General features: G+C 47.1%; 1 protein-coding gene across 1 annotated transcript; it reads left to right on the top strand.

Annotated features, from left to right (window-relative positions):
• The first annotated feature begins 238 nt into the window (after positions 1 to 238).
• LOC102287774 (5-hydroxytryptamine receptor 5B) lies at positions 239 to 18,841 on the top strand. The gene is made up of 2 exons (XM_070380521.1): positions 239 to 1,015; positions 17,764 to 18,841. The coding sequence occupies exons 1-2, from the start codon at positions 239 to 241 to the stop codon at positions 18,094 to 18,096; spliced, it is 1,110 nt and encodes a 369-aa protein (XP_070236622.1). The 3' UTR covers positions 18,097 to 18,841.
• Positions 18,842 to 20,168: the final 1,327 nt, after the last annotated feature.

Genomic DNA, 20,168 nt, shown 5'->3' with positions numbered 1-20,168 from the left:
TGGACTCCTGAGGGGGCCCACTTTTTTCTCCACTGGAAAAGAGACCCAGGAGGACTCAAAGGCGAGGCGCCAGAGGGGTGGGGAGCTGCGGCCCAATAAGGGACCAGAGTAGGGCGAACTGGACTCCTCTCTGCCCTCCCCATCACGCAAGGCCCCCTTCCACGCCCTCACTCGCCGCGTCCACCCCGAGCCCAGGGCGCGCTTGCGTCCCCGCGGGGGAACCGGGATGCCGCGCGCTATGGAAGCAGCTAACCTCTCTGTGGCCTCCACCGGCGTCGCCCTTCGCCTGGGACCCGAAGCCTTCAGCAGTAGCCCAAACCCTAGCGGGGTCATCGGATCGACCCCAGGTGGTGCGGCCCCGCCGGGTCGAGAACCGCCTTTCTCCGTCTTCTCGGTACTGGTAGTGACGCTGCTGGTGCTGCTGATAGCGGCCACGTTCCTGTGGAACCTGCTGGTTCTGGTCACCATCCTGCGGGTCCGCGCCTTTCACCGTGTGCCGCATAACTTGGTGGCCTCGACGGCCGTGTCGGACGTGCTAGTGGCAGCGCTGGTAATGCCCCTGAGCCTGGTGAGCGAGCTGTCGGCGGGGCGACGGTGGCTGCTGGGCCGGAGTCTATGCCACGTGTGGATCTCCTTCGACGTGATGTGCTGCACCGCCAGCATTTGGAACGTGGCGGCCATAGCCCTGGACCGCTACTGGACTATCACGCGCCACCTGCAGTACACGCTGCGCACCCGCCGCCGCGCCTCGATGCTCATGATCGCGCTCACCTGGGCGCTCTCCGCTCTCATCGCCCTCGCACCACTGCTCTTCGGCTGGGGCGAGGCGTACGACGCTCGACTCCAGCGCTGCCAGGTGAGCCAGGAACCCTCCTACGCCGTCTTCTCCACCTGTGGCGCCTTCTATCTGCCGCTTGGCGTGGTGCTGTTTGTCTATTGGAAGATATATAAGGCGGCCAAGTTTCGCTTCGGTCGCCGCTGCAGGGCTGTGCTGCCCTTGCCCTCCACCGTGCAGGTGAGGCGCGGGTGGGGAATGGGGATTTGGGAAAGGGGTCGCTGAGGGACGAGGAAGCCTGGCGAAAGGGAGAGCTGGAGGTGCAAGTTTGCATACTTGGCGGAAGCTTTTCAGGTTGGCCACTCGGAGCGCACGCGGAGTTTGCCATCTGCTCTGCTGCAGCGCACGCGGGGGAGCTCAGCACTCGCGCCTGGCGTGCACACGAAGGGTTCATGAGTAGATGGTGCGCGGGGAGGGGCGGGGCGGGGGAAGGAGTTCCAGCACCTACCCACTAGGACTGGAGCTGGAGCGGGCACCGCGGCACCACGCGGCTGAGAGGGGCGGCAGGAGCAGTGTTGCTCGGTAGCGTTGAGCTCGCGGCGGATCCCCTGTGCCCTCCGTTGCTTTTCTCCTGGAGCTATTGTATCCGTGGGAGTCAGTCGCCAGTTTCCTAGCCGCGGCTAGACCAAGCGTTACCGCAGGAGGCTGGAAATTCGTCCTGCCGTTGAACCTTCTGTGACCATTCGCCCCGTATTTTTGTCTCCACTGCACCCTCATTCACCCCTGCAGTCCCGAGACTATTCACTCTATTGGCCAGCTTCCTGCCAAGGGGAAAGGGAGGATAAAAATGAATCCAAGTATCACTTTTCTTTCACTGTCTCAACCTCAGTGGTATCCTTCAGTGACAGGACATTGGGGCAGTTACTTAATCTCTGTGGGCGTTGTTTCCTCCTCTTTAGACGTAATAGGGCTCTTGGCTTACGTGAGATAAAGAATGCAGACACTTGGCACAGTGCCTGGCAAACGGGGGTGAAGGGTCGCAGTGCTGCCTGGAGCGAGGGGACCCTCAGGGCCAGGGCGTTGCCGGGCAATCTACAATGGGCGCCGGAAACGAATGAATGAATGAGAGGGAGGAACCTGCATTTGGCAAAACTTCTCTCCACTGTCTTTAGAATGGGGACTTTCTGCCTTATTTGTTTGTTTTTTAGTCTGTAATTCCTGTCAGACTCTTGAGACCCCATGGACTCTAGCCCACCAGGCTCCTCTGTCCATGGGGTTCTCCAGGCAAGAATACTGGAGTGGACTGCCTTTTCCTCCTCCTGGGGATCGTCCCAACCCAGGGATCGAACTTGCACAGCGGTAGATTCTTTACTGCTGAGCCACCTGGGAAGCCCCTCTGCCTTTTGGCCAGACCCTAATAGATCCTAGCTCCCTCCTCACCCTGGAAGCCTCGAACTTTTCTTTTGGGTGAGTGTGGGCTTAGGAATTATTGCCTCTTTCCTAATACAATGTATGGACCAGGGGAAGGGGACATGAGGAGGGAAAGAAAGAGGGTAAGTTTTTTTCTTGTTAGCTTTGTTTTAATTTTGTAAGTTAACTCAGATGCTTAGGTTATTCAAATGTGTGTATTTTTAAAAGCAGGCATCTCCCGCCCCCGACACCCTTCATGAAATGGCAGAGGAGTTTTGTCGGATAAAACGGGGAATGTCAAGTCTATAATTGGAAAGTGTTGTTAGGGGAGAGCTTTATTCAGAATTAATGATATCCTTTGAAAGGTCCCTTGGAAATGCCTGGGGTGATTATCCTTTTTCTATCTGATTGCCAAGGCAGGGCAGACTTTTACTAGCTACATCGATCCAGGGTGCACCCAGAGAAATCATGGTGAAATGGATGCCAGAAAGGCTTGCCATGCCTGAGTTTAGTATTCATTTTTGACAGACCCTGTTCAAGCAGTTGATAACAAAGCAGATGTGCCTGGATGATGGGGGACCTGGACAATCAGGATGGTCACTTGTAGGGGGAAAGTTCTCTGGGAGGCAGGGCAGCCTGGTGATTTAGCCACCTGCCAGCAATGAGCTTCTTTCACATTTTGGGCTGCAAGCTTTCTCCTCTAAGACACAACATTGGTCTAAGTCATGGCTAAGAGTCTTGAATCATATGATGCTGAGGTTGTAGATGAGATGGGTTCCAGAACATCCTGCTTCTTTAGGCTCCAGCAAGCCATCACTCAAACTCCTGGGTAATGTTGCAGAGTCAACAGTTGCAAGCTTGTTGACCACACCCAAACAGAAATTTTAACCTGCCAGAAATACATTAATTCTAATGTGCCAGAAATACTCTGTCTGTGCCTTCCCCCACCTGCTTTATAAAACAATTTAATTGGAGGATAGTTGGTTTATGATGTGTTGGTTTCTGCTGTACAACAACATGAATCAGCCATAAGTATATATACTTCCCCTCTCTCTTGAGCCTCCTTTGCACCCCTCTAGGTCATCCCACCCTTCTAGGTCATCACAGAGGCGCGTCTGGGCTCCGTGTGTTATACAGCAGCTTCTCACTAGCTCTCTGTTTCACACATGCTAGTGCATATATGTCAGTGCCACTCTCTCAGTTTATCCCACCCTCTCCTTCCACCCCTGTGTCCATAAGACCATCCTCTACATCTGTGTTGCTATTCTTGCCCTGCAAATAGGTTCATTAGGACCATTTTCTAGATTCCATATATATGCATTAACATGTGATATTTGTTTTTCTCTTCCTGACTCATTTCACTCTGTATAACCTGTTTTTCTCTGCATTCCAGGGGAAATGAGTAGAGCTGAATTTAGGTCCTGCAAAATGTCTTTATTGCTTTCTGTGGGTGATGGGAGCACTTAGGAAGGCAGAAGGCCTCTGGTCATGAGGTTGTGCACACCCTTCACCTTTTTCAGGATGCTGTGACTAGGTTCCCAACACTAAAATAGGATCAGGGAGGGATCTGCAATCATGCCTCAAGTTTTGAAAGTAGACATGGAAAGAAATGCTGACTGAGTGAGTTCCCTCTTGCAGGCACAGTGACCCTTTACCTTCTTCCTCTTATTTAATCCTCAGGCTCCAGACACATTGGCCATACAGTGTCTGTTTGTCAGGATAAGCTAAGATACGCTGAGTAACAGAATCCCCAGACTAATGGTTTAACCCAGTCTCACTCAAAGTTCAGTGTGGGTCCGGTGGCCCTGCCCCTGCTCTCTGCTCTTCTCCAGGCTTGTGGGTCCAGGCCCCTTGTCATCTTTAAGTTATGCTGTCTTGAACATGTGGTTTCTGAGGTTGCTGTGGAAGAGGAAGTGAGACCTGGAAATACAGCAGCTTCTACCTGCCTTACCCAGAAGAGTCCCTTCTGTTCACAGTCCATTGGCCAGATGCTGGCTGTGAAGGCTAGGGGAACTTATGGCTCTTTGGTGAGCATTAACCATCTTTGCCTCATAGCTCTCATTTTTGTTGTTGTTCAGTCTTTAAGTCAAGTATTACTCTTTGTGACTCCATGGACTATAGCATGCCAGGCTTCCCTGTCCTTCACTATCTCTCAGAGCTTGCTCAAACTCATGTCCATTGAGTTTGTGATGCCATCCAACCGTGACAGAGGATGATCTGTCATCCCCTTCTCCTCCTGCCCTCAATCTTTCCCAGCATCAGGATCTTTTCCAATGAGTTGGCTCTTCACATCAGGTGGCCAAAGTATTGGAGCTTCAGCTTCAGCACCAGTCCTTCCAGTGAATATTCAGAATTGATTTCCTTTAGGATGGACTGGTTTGATTTCTTTGTAGTCCAAGTGACTCTCCAGAGTCTTCTCCAGCACCACAGTTCAGATGATCCAATTCAGGTGCCATAAAGTGAGTTCATCCATGACCTCACTGTTACTGGGTGGAGAAGCTAAAGTCTGTCCTGGATCTATCAATAAAATCACTGTTCTTTTCATCCCTTTTTCATTATGATGTGCTTTCTCCAGGAATTTAATTTCTGAGCACTGTCACAAGCATCTACTTCATGGGAGTGAGACAGTCGTATCCCAGTCAAGGTTGGTCATGGGGATGTCAACTGAAAAAAAAATACAACCTAAAAGTTGAGAATTCTGTTTTCTTTAGCAGACTTTCTGAGAACTGCATCCTGGAAGACAGGTTCTCAGATAGCTCTGAGGTTACTCATTGTGTCATCTCGTTGCAACCCCATGGGCTGTAGCCTACCAGGCTCCTCTGTTCATAGGGTTTTCCAGGCAAGAATACTGGAGTGGGTCTCCATTTCCTTCTCCGGGTGATCTTCCTGACACTGGGATCCAACCTGTGTCTCCTGCATTGGCAGGTGGATTCTATACCTCCTGAGCCATTGCAGAAGCCCGTCCATAGGGAGCAGGATCTCAAAACTGTGAACGCCTTTGTAGGAGAGTTGAACACAAGTGAATACAGAGGCACCACCCGCTTCTCTCATCCTTTTTCCCATCTCATAGATGGGACACCATGATGTAGTATATTCTGCGGTCCCTAATGCATCCCCCATGGGTTATAATTCTTTCCTACTATCCTATACTCTTTACTGCTTAGAAGAGGAAAACAGCAAAGTCAATAGAGATTGTTTGTTTGATTTTTAAAATGCAACATCAAACATTTTGTTCGTTTTAATTGTTTGTCTGATAGCTGTGCCTGATACCAGGGCATGCTTATTTATTAGGCATAGTGGATACACCACCGAGAGCCGCCAGACTTTTAGGGGCCCATGGAAATTGTTTAATTTCTTTTAGAGGGAAAGTGAATATAACAGTAATGAATATGTAATAATGAGTTCAGCCTTGATTATATTAGTCTTTATAATAATATGATCATAAAATATAATTTTAATATTTTTTAATGGAAGAATGGCCCACAGAGGCACGGATGCCTCAGGCTCAAGAAGGTTATAATGCAGCCTTGGTTGATACCTTCTTTCATTCACTCAATCAATAAACATGTGCTGGGAGACAGCGTGCACATTGGTTAAGAACCTGGGATTTGGAAACAAGGAGACCTGGATTTCAATTCTTTTTGTGCCACTTATTAACTCTCTAGCCAAGTGAGTTCAACTCCATCTGCATTTCCCTGTAGGTAAAATAGAAATATTGCTATCTGCCTCTTAACATTCTTATGAAGGGTAGATGAGATAACAGTGTATATGGAGTAACTAAAATAGTAAACCCTAAATGATGGCCACTGTACTATTTTCATTACTATTTTTTGCAATTTTTCTTATAAGTTATACTAACTTATAAGTTATAAATAATAAATTATTATTTTATACCTCTTACTGCTGTTACTCACCATTATAGGTGGATTAGTTATTTATTTCTTAACAATTACTCCTATCTTTAGTGTCTTAAAACAACAAACATGTATGAACTCAGTTTCTGTGGGTCTGGCATTGGGAACAACTTAGCTGGGTGGTCTGGTCCAAGGCCTTTTGTGGTTATAGCTGTGGCTCACACGGCTGTCAGTGGGAGGTCTCTAAAGGGCTGCTTGAGTGTCATCCCCAACATGGTAGCTGGCTTCCCCTAGTCTGAGAGTGAGGCAAGGGGAAAACTGCAATGCCTTTTATGATCTGTCTCAGAAGCTACATTCCATCACTTCCCTTAAAATCTATTCATTAGAAGTGAGTCACTAACTCCACCCCACCCTCAAGAGAAGGCGAATTAGGCTCCACTTTTGGGACATGAGTGAATGAACCTGTGAATGTATTTTAAAATCACCACAAAAGGCCACGCAGATGGTATTCAAGGTTATTTGACTTGTACTGGCCTGTGTACCAGGCAACATGGTAGCCTCTGAGGTTTCATAGAAGTGGTCTCTGCTCTCCGGGGATTCATGTTAGTAAACTACAATTACAGAATTATAAATGTAATAAAGTCTTAAATTATTTTATTTTCTCATCTGTGCTAGGTCTTCATTGCTGCACGAGGTCTTTCTCTTGCCGCTTGGTTGTGGCAAGCGGGAGCTACTCTCTAGTCGTGGTGTGCGGTCTTACTGAAGTGGCTTTTCTTGTTGTGGATCACAGGCTCTTGGACACACAGGCTTCAGTAGTTGTGACTTGCAGACTCCAGAGCTTGGGCTCAGCAACTGTGACGCACAGGCTTAGTTGTCCCGCAGCATGTAGGATCTTCCTGGACCAGGGGTTGAACTTGTGTCCCCTGCTTTAGCAGTCAGATTCTTAACCACTGGATCACCAGGGAAGTCTACAGTAATGTCTTACAGGTGTTCTGTCCAGAGTACAGTGGTCTTGAAAGATGGACAATATTTGGAAAAACACTTTGTAACCTGTAAAAGTCAAAATAAATGTGTAATATTGAACTATCGGGTTTGTAATGACTTGGACCTGAGTTTTAGGTAATGTCATATTACAAAATATTTGCCTCTCCAAACTAATCCTTCAGATTAGATTTGTGTTGTAAGCATACAGCATATAAGCCCTAAGTTACCTAAAAACTATACAGAACACTTGATGTTCTTGTCACATCTTCAATGTTTACTCGTCATTTGTTCCACCCCAAAGACTAAGGGGCTGTTGGTCTTGTGGACCTAGCCACGTGTGGGACCAGAGTTCAGTCAGAGCTAAGCTCTGGGAAGAGGATGGTGGAAAATCACCACCCTCATTCTGATTCCATCTATTAAAAGAAATATGACTCAAACCAGTCCTATGCCAGCATGCAAGACTATTTTAACCTTAGAAAAGTAAATTTTATTCATCAAATTGTAAGGTTATTTTAACTTTAGAAAAGTGAAGTTTGTTCATCAAATTGTATGGTAACAATACATCTGGCTTATCATTTGATTCTTTTAAGACTGATATCTAATTGTCTGAGAGTTTTCAGAACTACTTGCGTGGACAAAGGAGCATTTTCTCTAGACTTTTTAGAAATATCCCTGGCTTTCCCCTCGCTATAAACTTCTTCTTTGTTCTCTTCCATCATTACACTCATTCTGCCTCTTTATCTCTGCTTCTATTTCTCTTTTCCCTGGTTGGATTGTTGGGGAAAGTGCAGGGGAGACGAAGGGGGATGTAGACAAGGGGGATGGTGCAGGGATCAGGTGTCTTCCCCAGTGACCTTGCAACAAGCTACTTCTTAAATCCGTGTAGTTCTTGGAGAAGATTGAGTTTCTCGGTAGAAGAATGAGATTCAAATTCCATGGTTATTAACCCTTTCATGGGTCACAGAATTCCTTGAAAATTAAAGAAAGCTTTGGACTTGCTGCTCAGAAAGGCTTGTAGGCGCCTGCTTGCCCAGTGTGCCTACGGCACTGCTTGAAGCCCATTTGGAGGGTGATCCTCAGTCTTGCCTCCCTCCCACTCTTCAGAAGAATGGAACCCACAGTGCAGTAGGAACTGGGACTCTCCACAGCATGGCAGTGTTTGTCAGGGGAGCCATGGCCCCCTATGCAGCCATGTCAGGACACTGAGGCTGGAGGATGCCTGTGCAAAAGGCAAAACTTTCCCACTCTCCATTATACCCTCCTTCTATGCCAAGACTCTTTGGCCTGGGAGTTTGGGGACTTCAAGATAGAACTTTAACAGAGGACCTTCCATTGTCCTCCACCCGTAAAAGAGGATGACTAGATCAGATGATATTAGAACTGAAACAAATGTGGTGTAATTTTAAGTAACACACTTGATTACAGTTTCCCTTTCTCAGTACTAACTCCAGTGAGTCCTTAGCCATCCCAGGGTAATTAAGCACCCCCCACCACCAAATTCATATTTTCCAAATATAATAATAGTAGCGATTGTCTTTTATGTTATGATCATACCCGAGTTTAGCATAACGGTTCTTTGTGGTGTATATAATTACACTCAAGGGAAAGGTAATTTTTTTTCAAGCCCAGCAGTGCTCTGCTTTTATTACTCTGTTTTTTTTTTTTTTAAACAAGGAAACATCTTTATTTTCTGGTTTCTTTTGCACAAGGGAAGCTGCTGAGAAAACTTCCTGTTGTAGTTTGTTAGACAAGTTTTAGACAGCTTCTGTTTACTTTGAGGGGCTATTTTGGTTAGTTTTCTCTTCAAGGTGCCTTTGAGAAGTACAACTTGGAGCTTGGTTGTCTCTGTACAGCATGGGCAGAGAGAATGGTGCCCTGGGTACTCCATCTCCTGACCCTTTGAGTTCTGGATAGAAATGGGGAATTCCAGTTACAATCCGGATTGCGTTCAGCCAAGACTGGATGCCGCTCAATGTCCTCTGTCCTCTCCCAGAGGTCTCAGGGCTTGATTAGTCACCAGGGAGTGTGTCCCCACCGCCAGCCTCATGAAGAGCCTCGCTGTACAGGATGCCTGACCTGTGTGTCACCACCCCGACCAGTTGGTTTCAGAAGTGATTAGGAGCCGTTTTTCTTTTTCTAGTTCTTCTCAGGGTGTTCATCTGACAACATTCAGTTCAGTTCAGTTCAGTTCAGTCGCTCAGTTGTGTCCGACTCTTTGAGACCCCATGAATCGCAGCACGCCAGGCCTCCCTGTCCATCACCATCTCCCGGAGTTCACTCAGACTCACGTCCATCCAGTCAGTGATGCCATCCAGCCATCTCATCCTCTGTCGTCCTCTTCTCCTCCTGCCCCCAATCCCTCCCAGCATCAGAGTCTTTTCCAATGAGTCAACTCTTCGCATGAGGTGGCCAAAGTCCTGGAGTTTCAGCTTTAGCATCATTCCTTCCAAAGAAATCCCAGGGCTGATCTCCTTCAGAATGGACTGGTTGGATCTCCTTGCAGTTCAAGGGACTCTCAAGAGTCTTCTCCAACACCACAGTTCAAAAGCATCAATTCTTTGGCACTCAGCCTTCTTCACAGTCCAACTCTCACATCCATACATGACTACTGGAAAAACCATAGCCTTGACTAGACGGACCTTTGTTGGCAAAGTAATGTCTCTGCCTTTGAATATTCTATCCAGGTTGGTCATAACTTTCCTTCCAAGGAGTAAGCGTCTTTTAATTTCATGGCTGCAGTCACCATCTGCAGTGATTTTGGAGCCCCCAAAAGTAAAGTCTGACACTGCTTCCACTGTTTCCCCAAACATTGGCGGTTTACAAATGTCTGTGGGTGTTTTCTGAAGCAGCTGGATTTTTTTTTTTAATTAGAGGGGAGGGAAGGGACATTCCTTTTACTTAAAGGGGACATAAAGTTGACATTTCTGAGATCCTGCCATGTATTATTGTCTCACTGTCATCCTCCAGGAAGCCCACCATACATGACAGATAAAGACCTTCATCGCTGGAAATGTAAAAATGGGAGCTCAGATTGGAATCCTGTCTAATCACTAATTTGCTCTGAGCCTTGGTTTCCTTATTCCTTAGTGACTGGCTACTGTTATAACTGAGTAAGGTGGGGTGTGGAACCACACGGCCAAGTAGCAGACAACGGTCAGGAACTCTGAAAGTCTGAGATTTTTCCCTGCTGGCAAGCTGACAAGTCAGCCTACCCTAGTTTACTGGATACTGACAAAAGACACGAGACTTCTGGGTCAGAGTCAAAGGACGTTCTTACTCGTGTTACACAGGCAGCATGAATTTCATGTGTGCGTTTGTTCTCTTCCCTTCCAAGTCCCATGCGACTGACATGGAGTGGGCCAGCTGGATTTGCATCACAAATAGTAGGGAAACTCCCAGATTAGGGAACTCAAGTCTGTATTGTCCAGGACTGAACAATATATAAACCTGCCCTTTGCTTTTCAGAAACCTGAATCTTTAATAATGGGTTGCAAGTAAATCTGTCTTCTTTTCTACCGGGAGATACTCTCTCACTCTTCCAAGGCTGTTTGTTATACAGACATCCTTGACAGGCTGGTCAGAAACAAGAGCTGTCAGTGCCTTTGCTGGCAAATGTGTAGAAACACAAGAGACTTAAGGAGACTTGTCTCCCCCAAATAACTATTTATTTAGTGTTTGTTGAGATTTTACTATAGACCATACATTACACTAGGTGCCGGGAACACTTCAGTGGACAGGACACTCATGTCCCTGCCCTCCTGGAGTGTTGATTGTGACACAATATTCACAATCAGAATGAAGATTCAGAATCCATGTCTTGGTATCAGAGTGCTTATGAGAATAGTGGGACAGGATATTTGAAATTGGGACTTCATGGAAAATTCCAGTACGTACTCCATATGCACTAGTCTACTCTAGTGTTAGTTGCTCAGTCACGTCCAACTCTTCGTGATGCCTGGGACTGTAACCTGCCAGGCTTTTCTGTCCATGGGATTCTCCAGGCAAGAATACTGGAGTGGGTTGCCATTCCGTTCTCCAGATCTTCTTGACCCAGGGACTGAACCCAGGTCTCCTGCATTGCAGGCAGATTCTTTACTGTCTGAGCCACCAGGGAAGCCCCAGTAGATGATTAATAAATGTCAGCATATATTGTCGGGCTGATTTGGTCCTTAATTAATTTTAGATGGAAAAGCCTCAGATTCTATGGAGATGTTTAGGTGAACTCATCTTTTAGGTCATGTCTCACAGTGGCAGAGAGAAGCCAAAGAGGCCTGGAGCCGGACAGATGGGCAGGCACCTTGGTTCTGCTTTACCCTGCTCATGTGACCTTGCTCGTAGCATCTGATATCTCCACACTTATGTGTACTCAAAGCACCTGTCCTTTTGCAGCAGGACAGAAGGTGGCAGGTGCTACTGGTTGTGTGCCTTCAACAGTCAGTATTTTTACCTTCAGATTAGTGGATTCTAGGAGTCTGAGACCTCTGAAGCCAGAAATGGTCTGTTTTATAATAGGTGTAGAGAGGATTGTCAGGGCTTCCCTGGTGGCTCAGACAGTAAAGAATGTGCCTGCATTGCGGGAGATCTGGGGTTCAATGCTTGGGTCAGGAAGATGCCCTGGAGAAGGAAATGGCAACCCACTCCAGAACTCTTGCCTGGAGAATTCCATGGACAGAGGAGCCTGTCAGGGCTACAGTTCATAGGATCATAAAAAGTTGGACATGACTGAGTGTCCAACTGCTAGAGAGCATTGTCAGGGCAAAGAGGCTAAGGAGACATCCAACCAAAGAGGAAAGATGGAGAAGCTCAGGGCTGGCCCCAGAGCTGACTGCTAGAGCACCTAGACATTTCCCAGGAAGCCGGAATCATTCATTCTGAAGGCATCCCAAGCATAAATGTGATCCTAAAAATAGGTTCTGTGTTTTCTCAGCTGTCAAATGGAGATAATTGCCTGAAGGTTTGGCATGAGGGCAGATCAGATCAGTCGCTGAGTCATGTCCAACTCTTTGCGACCCCATGAACTGCAGCACGCCAGGCCTCCCTGTCCATCACAAACTCCCGGAGTTCACTGAGACTCACGTCCATCGAGTCAGTGATGCCATCCAGCCATCTCATCCTCTGTCGTCCCCTTCTCCTCCTGCCCCCAATCCCTCCCAGCATCAGAGTCTTTTCCAATGAGTCAACTCTTCGCATGAGGTGGCCAAAGTACTGGAGTTTCAGCTTTAGCATCATTCCTTCCAAAGAAATCCCAGGGCTGATCTCCTTCAGAATGGACTGGTTGGATCTCCTTGCAGTCCAAGGGACTCTCAAAAGTCTTCTCCAACACCACAGTTCAAAAGCATCAATTCTTCAGCGCTCAGCCTTCTTCACAGTCCAACTCTCACATCCATACTTGACCACAGGAAAAACCATAGCCTTGACTAGACGAACCTTTGTTGGCCAAGTAATGTCTCTGCTTTTGAATATGCTATCTAGGTTGGTCATAACTTTCCTTCCAAGGAGTAAGCGTCTTTTAATTTCATGGCTGCAGTCACCATCTGTAGTGATTTTGGAGCCCAGAAAAATAAAGTCTGACACTGTTTCCACTGTTTCCCCATCTATTTCCCATGAAGTGATGGGACCGGATGCCATGATCTTCGTTTCCTGAATGTTGAGCTTTAAGCCACCTTTTTCACTCTCCACTTTCACCTTCATCAAGAGGCTTTTGAGTTCCTCTTCACTTTCTGCCATAAGGGTGGTGTCATCTGCATATCTGAGGTTATTGATATTTCTCCCAGCAATCTTGATTCCAGCTTGTGTTTCTTCCAGTCCAGCGTTTCTCATGATGTACTCTGCATATAAGTTAAATAAACAGGGTGACAATATACAGCCTTGACAAACTCCTTTTCCTATTTGGAACCAGTCTGTTTTTCCATGTCCAGTTCTAGCTATTGCTTCCTGACCTGCATACAAATTTCTCAAGAAGCAGGTCAGATGGTCTGGTATTCCCATCTCTTTCAGAATTTTCCACAGTTTATTGTGATCCACACAGTCAAAGGCTTTGGCATAGTCAAGAAAGCAAAAATAGATGTTTTTCTGGAACTCTCTTGCTTTTTCCATGATCCAGCAGATGTTGGCAATTTGATCTCTGGTTCCTCTGCCTTTTCTAAAACCAGCTTGAACATCAGGAAGTTCATGGTTCACATATTGCTGAAGCCTGGCTTGGACAATTTTGAGCATTACTTTACTAGCATGTGAGATGAGTGCAATTGTGCGGTAGTTTGAGCATTCTTTGGCATTGCCTTTCTTTGGGATTGGAATGAAAACTGACCTTTTCCAGTCCTGTGGCCACTGCTGAGTTTTCCAAATTTGCTGGCATATTGAGTGCAGCACTTTCCCAGCATCATCTTTCAGGATTTGGAATAGCTCAGCTGGAATTCCATCACCTCCACTAGCTTTGTTCGTAGTGATGCTTTCTAAGGCCCACTTGACTTCACATTCCAGGATGTCTGGCTCTACGTCAGTGATCCCACCATCGTGATTATCTGGGTCGTAAGACAGTAGGTGTTGCAAGAGGGCATCAGAGGCCAAACATACTGAAACCATACTCACAGAAAACTGGTCAATCTAATCACACTAGGACCACAGCCTTGTCTAACTCAATGAAACTAAGCCATGCCTGTGGGGCAACCCAAGACGGGCGGGTCATGGTGGAGAGATCTGACAGAATGTGGTCCACTGGAGAAGGGAAAGGCAAACCACTTCAGTATTCCTGCCTTGAGAACCCCATGAACAGTATGAAAAGGAAAAATGATAGGATACTGAAAGAGAAACTCCCCAGGTCAGTAGGGGCCCAATATGCTACTGGAGATCAGTGGAGAAATAACTCCAGAAAGAATGAAGGGATGGAGCCAAAGCAAAAAGAATACCCAGCTGTGGATGTGACTGGTGATAGAAGCAAGGTCTGATGCTATAAAGAGCAATATTGCACAGGAATCTGGAATGTCAGGTCCATGAATCAAGGCAAATTGGAAGTTGTCAAACAAGAGATGGTAAGAGTGAATGTCGACATTCTAGGAATCAGCGAACTGAAATGGACTGGAATGGGTGAATTTAACTCAGATGACCATTATATCTACTACTGCAGGCAGGAATCCCTCAGAAGAAATGGAGTGGCCATCATGGTCAACAAAAGAGTCTGAAATGCAGTACTTGGATGCAATCTCAAAAACGACACAATGATCTCTGTTCGTTTCCAAGGCAAACCATTCAATATCACAGTAATCCAAGTCTATGCCCCAATCAGTAACGCTGAAGAAGCTGAAGTTGAACGGTTCTATGAAGACCTACAAGACCTTTTAGAACTAACACCCAAAAAAGATGTCCTTTTCATTATAGGGGACTGGAATGCAAAAGTAGGAAGTCAAGAAACACCTGGAGTAACAGGCAATTTTGGCCTTGGAATACGGAATGAAACAGGGCAAAGACTAATAGAGTTTTGCCAGGTAAATGCACTTGTCATAACAAACACCCTCTTCCAACAACACAAGAGAAGACTCTACACATGGACATCACCAGATGGTCAACACTGAAATCAGATTGATTATATTCTTTGCAGCCAAAGATGGAAAGGCTCTATACAGTCAGCAAAAACAAGACCAGGAGCTGACTGTGGCTCAGACCATGAACTCCTTATTGCCAAATTCAGACTTAAATTGAAGAAAGCAGGGAAAACCACTAGACCATTCGGGTATGACCTAAATCAAATCCCTTATGATTATACAGTGGAAGTGAGAAATAGATTTAAGGGCCTAGATCTGATAGATAGAGTGCCTGATGAACTATGGAATGAGGTTCGTGACATTGTACAGGAGACAGGGTCAAGACCATCCCCATGGAAAAGAAATGCAAAAAAGCAAAATGGCTGTCTGGGGAGGCCTTACAAATAGCTGTGAAAAGAAGTGAAGCGAACAGCATAGGAGAAAAGGAAAGATATAAACATCTGAATGCAGAGTTGCAAAGAATAGCAAGAAGAGATAAGAAAGCCTTCTTCAGAGATCAGTGCAAAGAAATAGAGGAAAACAACAGAATGGGAAAGACTAGGGATCTCTTCAAGAAAATCAGAGATACCAAAGGAACATTTCATGCAAAGATGGGCTCGATAAAGGCATGAGGGCGAATCAGAGTTATTCATTACAAGTGTCTGTTTTACAGTGGCTTTTCTGGAATTGTTCTTTGTGTCTTTTGGTTTTCTGTTTCTTCAGATGAGAAAAGCCATGCTTGTCAATCTTCTAGCAAACCAGGGTCTGACCTCATTGACTTGTTGACTTTGAGGCTGTTCTGGAAAGATTCCATGTCTGTCCTGTCCCTCTGCACAGGGTGCAGCAGGCTCAGGTGGAGCAGAGGGGGACTCTGCTGAATGCTGCAGTGGTGGAGGCTGAGGTGCTCTAAACCTAGTTAATTAGTGGATTCGCCTTTTCTGTTTCTCTTCCCCCAGGATCCCTTTGAACTGAATTGACCCCATGTGTTTCTTTTGTAGCATGACAAGGATTTGGAATTGTGTTAAGCGAGGAAGGAATTCAAGTGCCTGGGAGGTCATTGCGGTCGGCAGAGAAATCTTTTCAAAAGTGCCCATTAATCAGCTGAATGGGAGGAAGACAGACAAACCACCTACCGCTGCCCCTCATGCCCTGATGATATTGCTTCCTGAGCACAGTAGACCGCTAGTACTTGTAGGTGATTTCAGGATGTCACGTTCCCCTCAGACTTCCATTAGTGGGTGATGGTCATCCTTCCTGTGAGAACTGGTCAGTGTCACCTCTTCTAAAGGGGACGGATGAGCTTCAGCTCCCACCTGCCTCAGGGGCACCAGAAACCTTGGGATGGCTCATTAAAGAGGGGGTGCCCGCTGGTCTGCACAGGGTGCGTGTTTGCAGAGCCAGGACTTTGTAAGGGGCAGAGGGGTAGGGAGGAGTGAAGGGCTGGCTGGTCTGTCCTGGAGTCACCTGCCTTTTCCTTCTGTCTCTCTGAGTGGCAGGCGGGAAGAGGCTGGGTTTACACTCAGAAAAGAAAGGACTCAATTTTGTCCATATCACCATGATCTGTTTCAGGATGACTTACTGATTTTCCAAATAAATAGAGATGAGTGTTGGGAGGAGGTAGCAGAGACGGAGAATTTGAGGGTAGATCTTAGAGTGAGGAGCCCCAGGTTTGCACAGATCAGACCACCTGGGTGCCTTCTAAGCTCCATCCTCTCCAGGTGAGAGGAACTCGGCCTCTTCCCTTGGAGCCTCGAAGTCGGGTGGCTCTCCTGATGGCTGCTGCCAGTTGTGTCTGCGAGAGAAACTAGCTGCAGTCCTTGCCTGGGAGCCCCTTGCCTCTGTGTTTTCTCCAGCATCATGACTGGCAGCATTCTGGAAAGGAAGAGACATTCAGGTGAGGAACATGTGGTTGAAATGATCAGTCAACGTGGCAACTGTTTCCTAGGCACTGACTGGGTGTCAGGTGGTGCTGCCAGGCAGGTGCTGTACAAGGAAAACCCAGCCTGCTGTGCTTCAGCTTGGGCCAGAGGGACACCACGTGTAACACCATGATCACACACATGGCTACAAAGGAGGGGAACATGGTACCAGATCACAGAGATACGTGATTGAGTTTAAAGGGGCAACAGGGCTGCTCTGAGGCTGGTGGCCTTTAAGCTGAGACTCAAGAGGTAGATGGGAAGTGACCAAAGGCCGGGGGTGAGAGGGTGGAGTGCAGCCAGAGGCTCCTTAAGTGGCAGCTAATTATCACCACAAAGTCACTTACACTTTGTTTATTTTAAGCTAGGCAATACAAAATTATCTGCTAATTTAAAATCATCTCCTAATTCACTTAACACAGTAATCATTTAATTTCTTGCAATATTGATGTTTACAGGCGGCCTGCCTCTCTGGCTGTGAGCTTTGTGAGGGGCAGGCCTGGGTCTGTTCCATTCAGGGTCCGGGTCCCAGCCCCACCCCCCTCCATGAGTACTGAGTTGTGAGTGCCTGTGGCAGGGGGTTGTGCTGGGCGCACACACACATTCCCAGTGCTCATTCACAATCGCCTTATGGCGGGGAGGGGGCTTGGTCACCTAGCTTCATATACAGGAAATGGCTTGGCCAGTGGGGCTGGAGCTCAAGCCAGGGTCTGACACCAAGGCGCGTGTTCTTAAGTGCCTCCCCCTGTCCCCCTTTGTAGATCATATTATTATTTGATTGGAATTCCCTGGTGGCTCAGATGGTAAAGAATTATTTATTCTAATATCTGACATTGTGGGGACCACCACCACTCTCAGTCTCTGAAGAACCTTCAGGACATATTTTAACCTACAGTTTCAAGAACTTTCTTACCTGGCATTAATCTTTGGGGGTGGATTATGGCATCAGTTGGGCTTCCCTGATGGCTCAGGAGTTAAGAATATACCTGCAATGCAGGAGGCACAGGAGATGCCCATTTGATCCCTGGGTCAGGAAGATCCCCTGGGGGAAGAAATGGCAACCCACTCCAGTGTTCTTGCCTGGAAAATTCCATGAACAGAGGAGCCTGGCGGTCTACAGTCCTGCCTGTAGGGTCACAAAGAGTACTACACGACTGAGCACACATATGCGATGATGATGGCATCAGGGCATCTTGTATGGGGCTGGAGGGGAGGGGCTGGCCAAGGTTGGGTGTATTGTATGTCACTGTACTGCCCAACGTTATGCATTTTATCTTTGAGTTATGCATTTCCTCTGTTCGCAGGTAAAGGAGGACCCTCAGGAGGCTGAGATGGTGTTCACGGCCCGCCGCCCCACGGTGGCCTTCCAGACGAGCGGAGCCTCATGGCGGGAGCAGAAGGAGAAGCGGGCAGCCGTGATGGTGGGCATCCTCATTGGCGTGTTCGTGCTGTGCTGGATCCCCTTCTTCCTGGCCGAGCTCATTGGCCCCCTCTGTGCCTGCAGCCTGCCCCCCATCTGGAAAAGTGTGTTCCTGTGGCTTGGCTACTCCAACTCTTTCTTCAATCCCCTGATTTACACAGCTTTTAACAAGAACTACAACAATGCCTTCAAGAACCTTTTCACCAAGCAGAGATAAACCCAGGGCTTGGAGAGGGGAGGGAACTGGAATTTCTCCCTTTCATTTGTGACCTGGGCCAGAGCTGTCGCACCGCTGAGCATTAATGACATTTGGGAACCATACCACTTGGGCCTGGACTACAGGAGCAGCGATACCAAAGGCCCTCCAGAAAGACAGCAGGTAGGTGGCAAGTGTGCAGCTATGCCCTCTCACCGAGTGATGCAGACATTGCTAATTGATCTCAGCATATCTTCCCACTGAGCTGGAACTCAGTCTCAGAATCCTTTCTGGACAGTGCATTCGGCAGTTATTGCTAATTGGCCAGAATTCATACAAGACTGGCATCCCAGGTGGGGCTAGTGGTAAAGAAGCTGCCTGCCAATGCAGGAAATGTAACAGACATGGGTTCAATCCCCGCGTTGGGAAGATCCCCTGGAGGAAGGCATGACAACCCATGCTGGCATTTTTGCCTGGAGAATCCCATGGACAGAAGAGCCTGGCAAGCTACAGTTCATAGGGTTTCAAAGAGATGGACATGACTGAAGTGACTGAGATTTGCTCTGTCCTTTATCTGAAGCTGATTTGCTCTTCCTTTATCTCATTACCATATTCTCAGCACAGGGCCCAGTGACCTGTTTGGTGGCAGAACGAGTACCTGGACTCAAGTTTGCCTGAATCTTGACATGGGAAAATGAAGAGAACACAACCGAAATCTGACTGGATTGCATTCAATGTTGGCTTGCATTTTGTACCATGAGACCCACACATGGTTGTAGTGGTTCCACTTGTACTTTTCTACTTGGATTCCAGCAAGGGGCCTTAGAGGAAGAGTCTAGGTATGGTTTGGAAGAGGGGGCAGTGATATTTTTAGGCTTCCTCTCACTATTGGATAGGATGCTTTATCATTGTGTTCATTTGACCTGGGCCTTGACTTAATGTAAGATCATTATAGAAGCATCCCGGGCAGAGGGAATCATTTACATTGAGTACTTCTTAAAAGCAAGTTGTTTGCTGACTAATTTGATGGCGACTTCTGTTGGACCTTTCAGACTTGAACTTTTTCTTTACTTAGGCCTTCCCTGACTACTCACTATAATTACAAAATGCTCAATTTCTGAGACAGATCAGTTCAGTTCAGTTGCTCAGACGTGTCCGACTCTTTGTGACCTCAGGAACTGCAGCACGCCACACCTCCCTATCCATCACCAACTCCCGGAGTCTACCCAAACCCATGTCCATTGAGTTGGTGATGCCATCCAACCATCTCATCCTCTGTCGTCCCCTTCTCCTCCTGCCCTCAATCCCTCCCAGCATCAATGAGTCAGTTCTTTGCATCAGGTGACCAAAGTATTGGAGTTTTCAGCTTCAACATCAATCCTTCCAGTGAACACCCAGGACTGATCTCCTTTAGGATGGACTGGTTGGATCTCCTTGCAGTCCAAGGGACTCTCAAGAGTCTTCTCCAACACCACAGTTCAAAAGCATCAATTCTTTGGTGCTCAGCTTTCTTTATAGTCCAACTCTCACATCCATACATGACTACTGGAAAAACCATAGCCTTGACTAGATGGACCTTTGTTGACAAAGTAATGTCTCTGCTTTTTAATATGCTGTCTAGGTTGGCCATAACTTTCCTTCCAAGGAGTGTCTTTTAATTTCATGGCTGCAGTCACCATCTACAGTGATTTTGGAGTCCCCCAAGATAAAGTCAGCTACTGTTTCCACTGTTTCCCCATCTATTTCCCCTGAAGTGATGGGACCAGATGCCATGACCTTAGTTTTCTGAATGTTGAGCTGTAAGCCAACTTTTTCACTCTCCTCTTTTACTTTCATCAAGAGGCTTTTTAGTGCCTCTTCACTTTCTGCCATAAGGGTGGTGTCATCTGCATATCTTGGAGAAGGCAATGCCACCCCACTCCAGTACTCTTGCCTGGAAAATCCCATGGATGGAGGAGCCTGGTGGGCTGCAGTCCATGGGGTTGCTAAGAGTCGGACACGACTGAGTGACTTCACTTTCACTTCTTCACTTTCATGCATTGGAGAAGGAAATGGCAACCCACTCCAGTGTTCTTGCCTGGAGAATCCCAGGG

This window comes from Bos mutus, chromosome 2 (genome assembly GCF_027580195.1).
Source record: "Bos mutus isolate GX-2022 chromosome 2, NWIPB_WYAK_1.1, whole genome shotgun sequence".
Classification (NCBI taxonomy): Eukaryota; Metazoa; Chordata; class Mammalia; order Artiodactyla; family Bovidae; genus Bos; species Bos mutus.
Note: the sequence above shows the minus strand (reverse complement) of the source record. Positions and strands in the feature narration are given on the sequence as shown.

What these genes read in the sequence shown, in the direction of transcription:
- LOC102287774 (XM_070380521.1), top strand. Translation starts at nt 239, where the DNA reads ATGGAAGCAGCTAACCTCTCTGTGGCCTCCACCGGCGTCGCCCTTCGC. An exon ending in CCTTGCCCTCCACCGTGCAG is followed by an intron (nt 1,016 to 17,763) that starts GTGAGGCGCGGG and finishes CTCTGTTCGCAG; the next exon opens with GTAAAGGAGGACCCTCAGGA.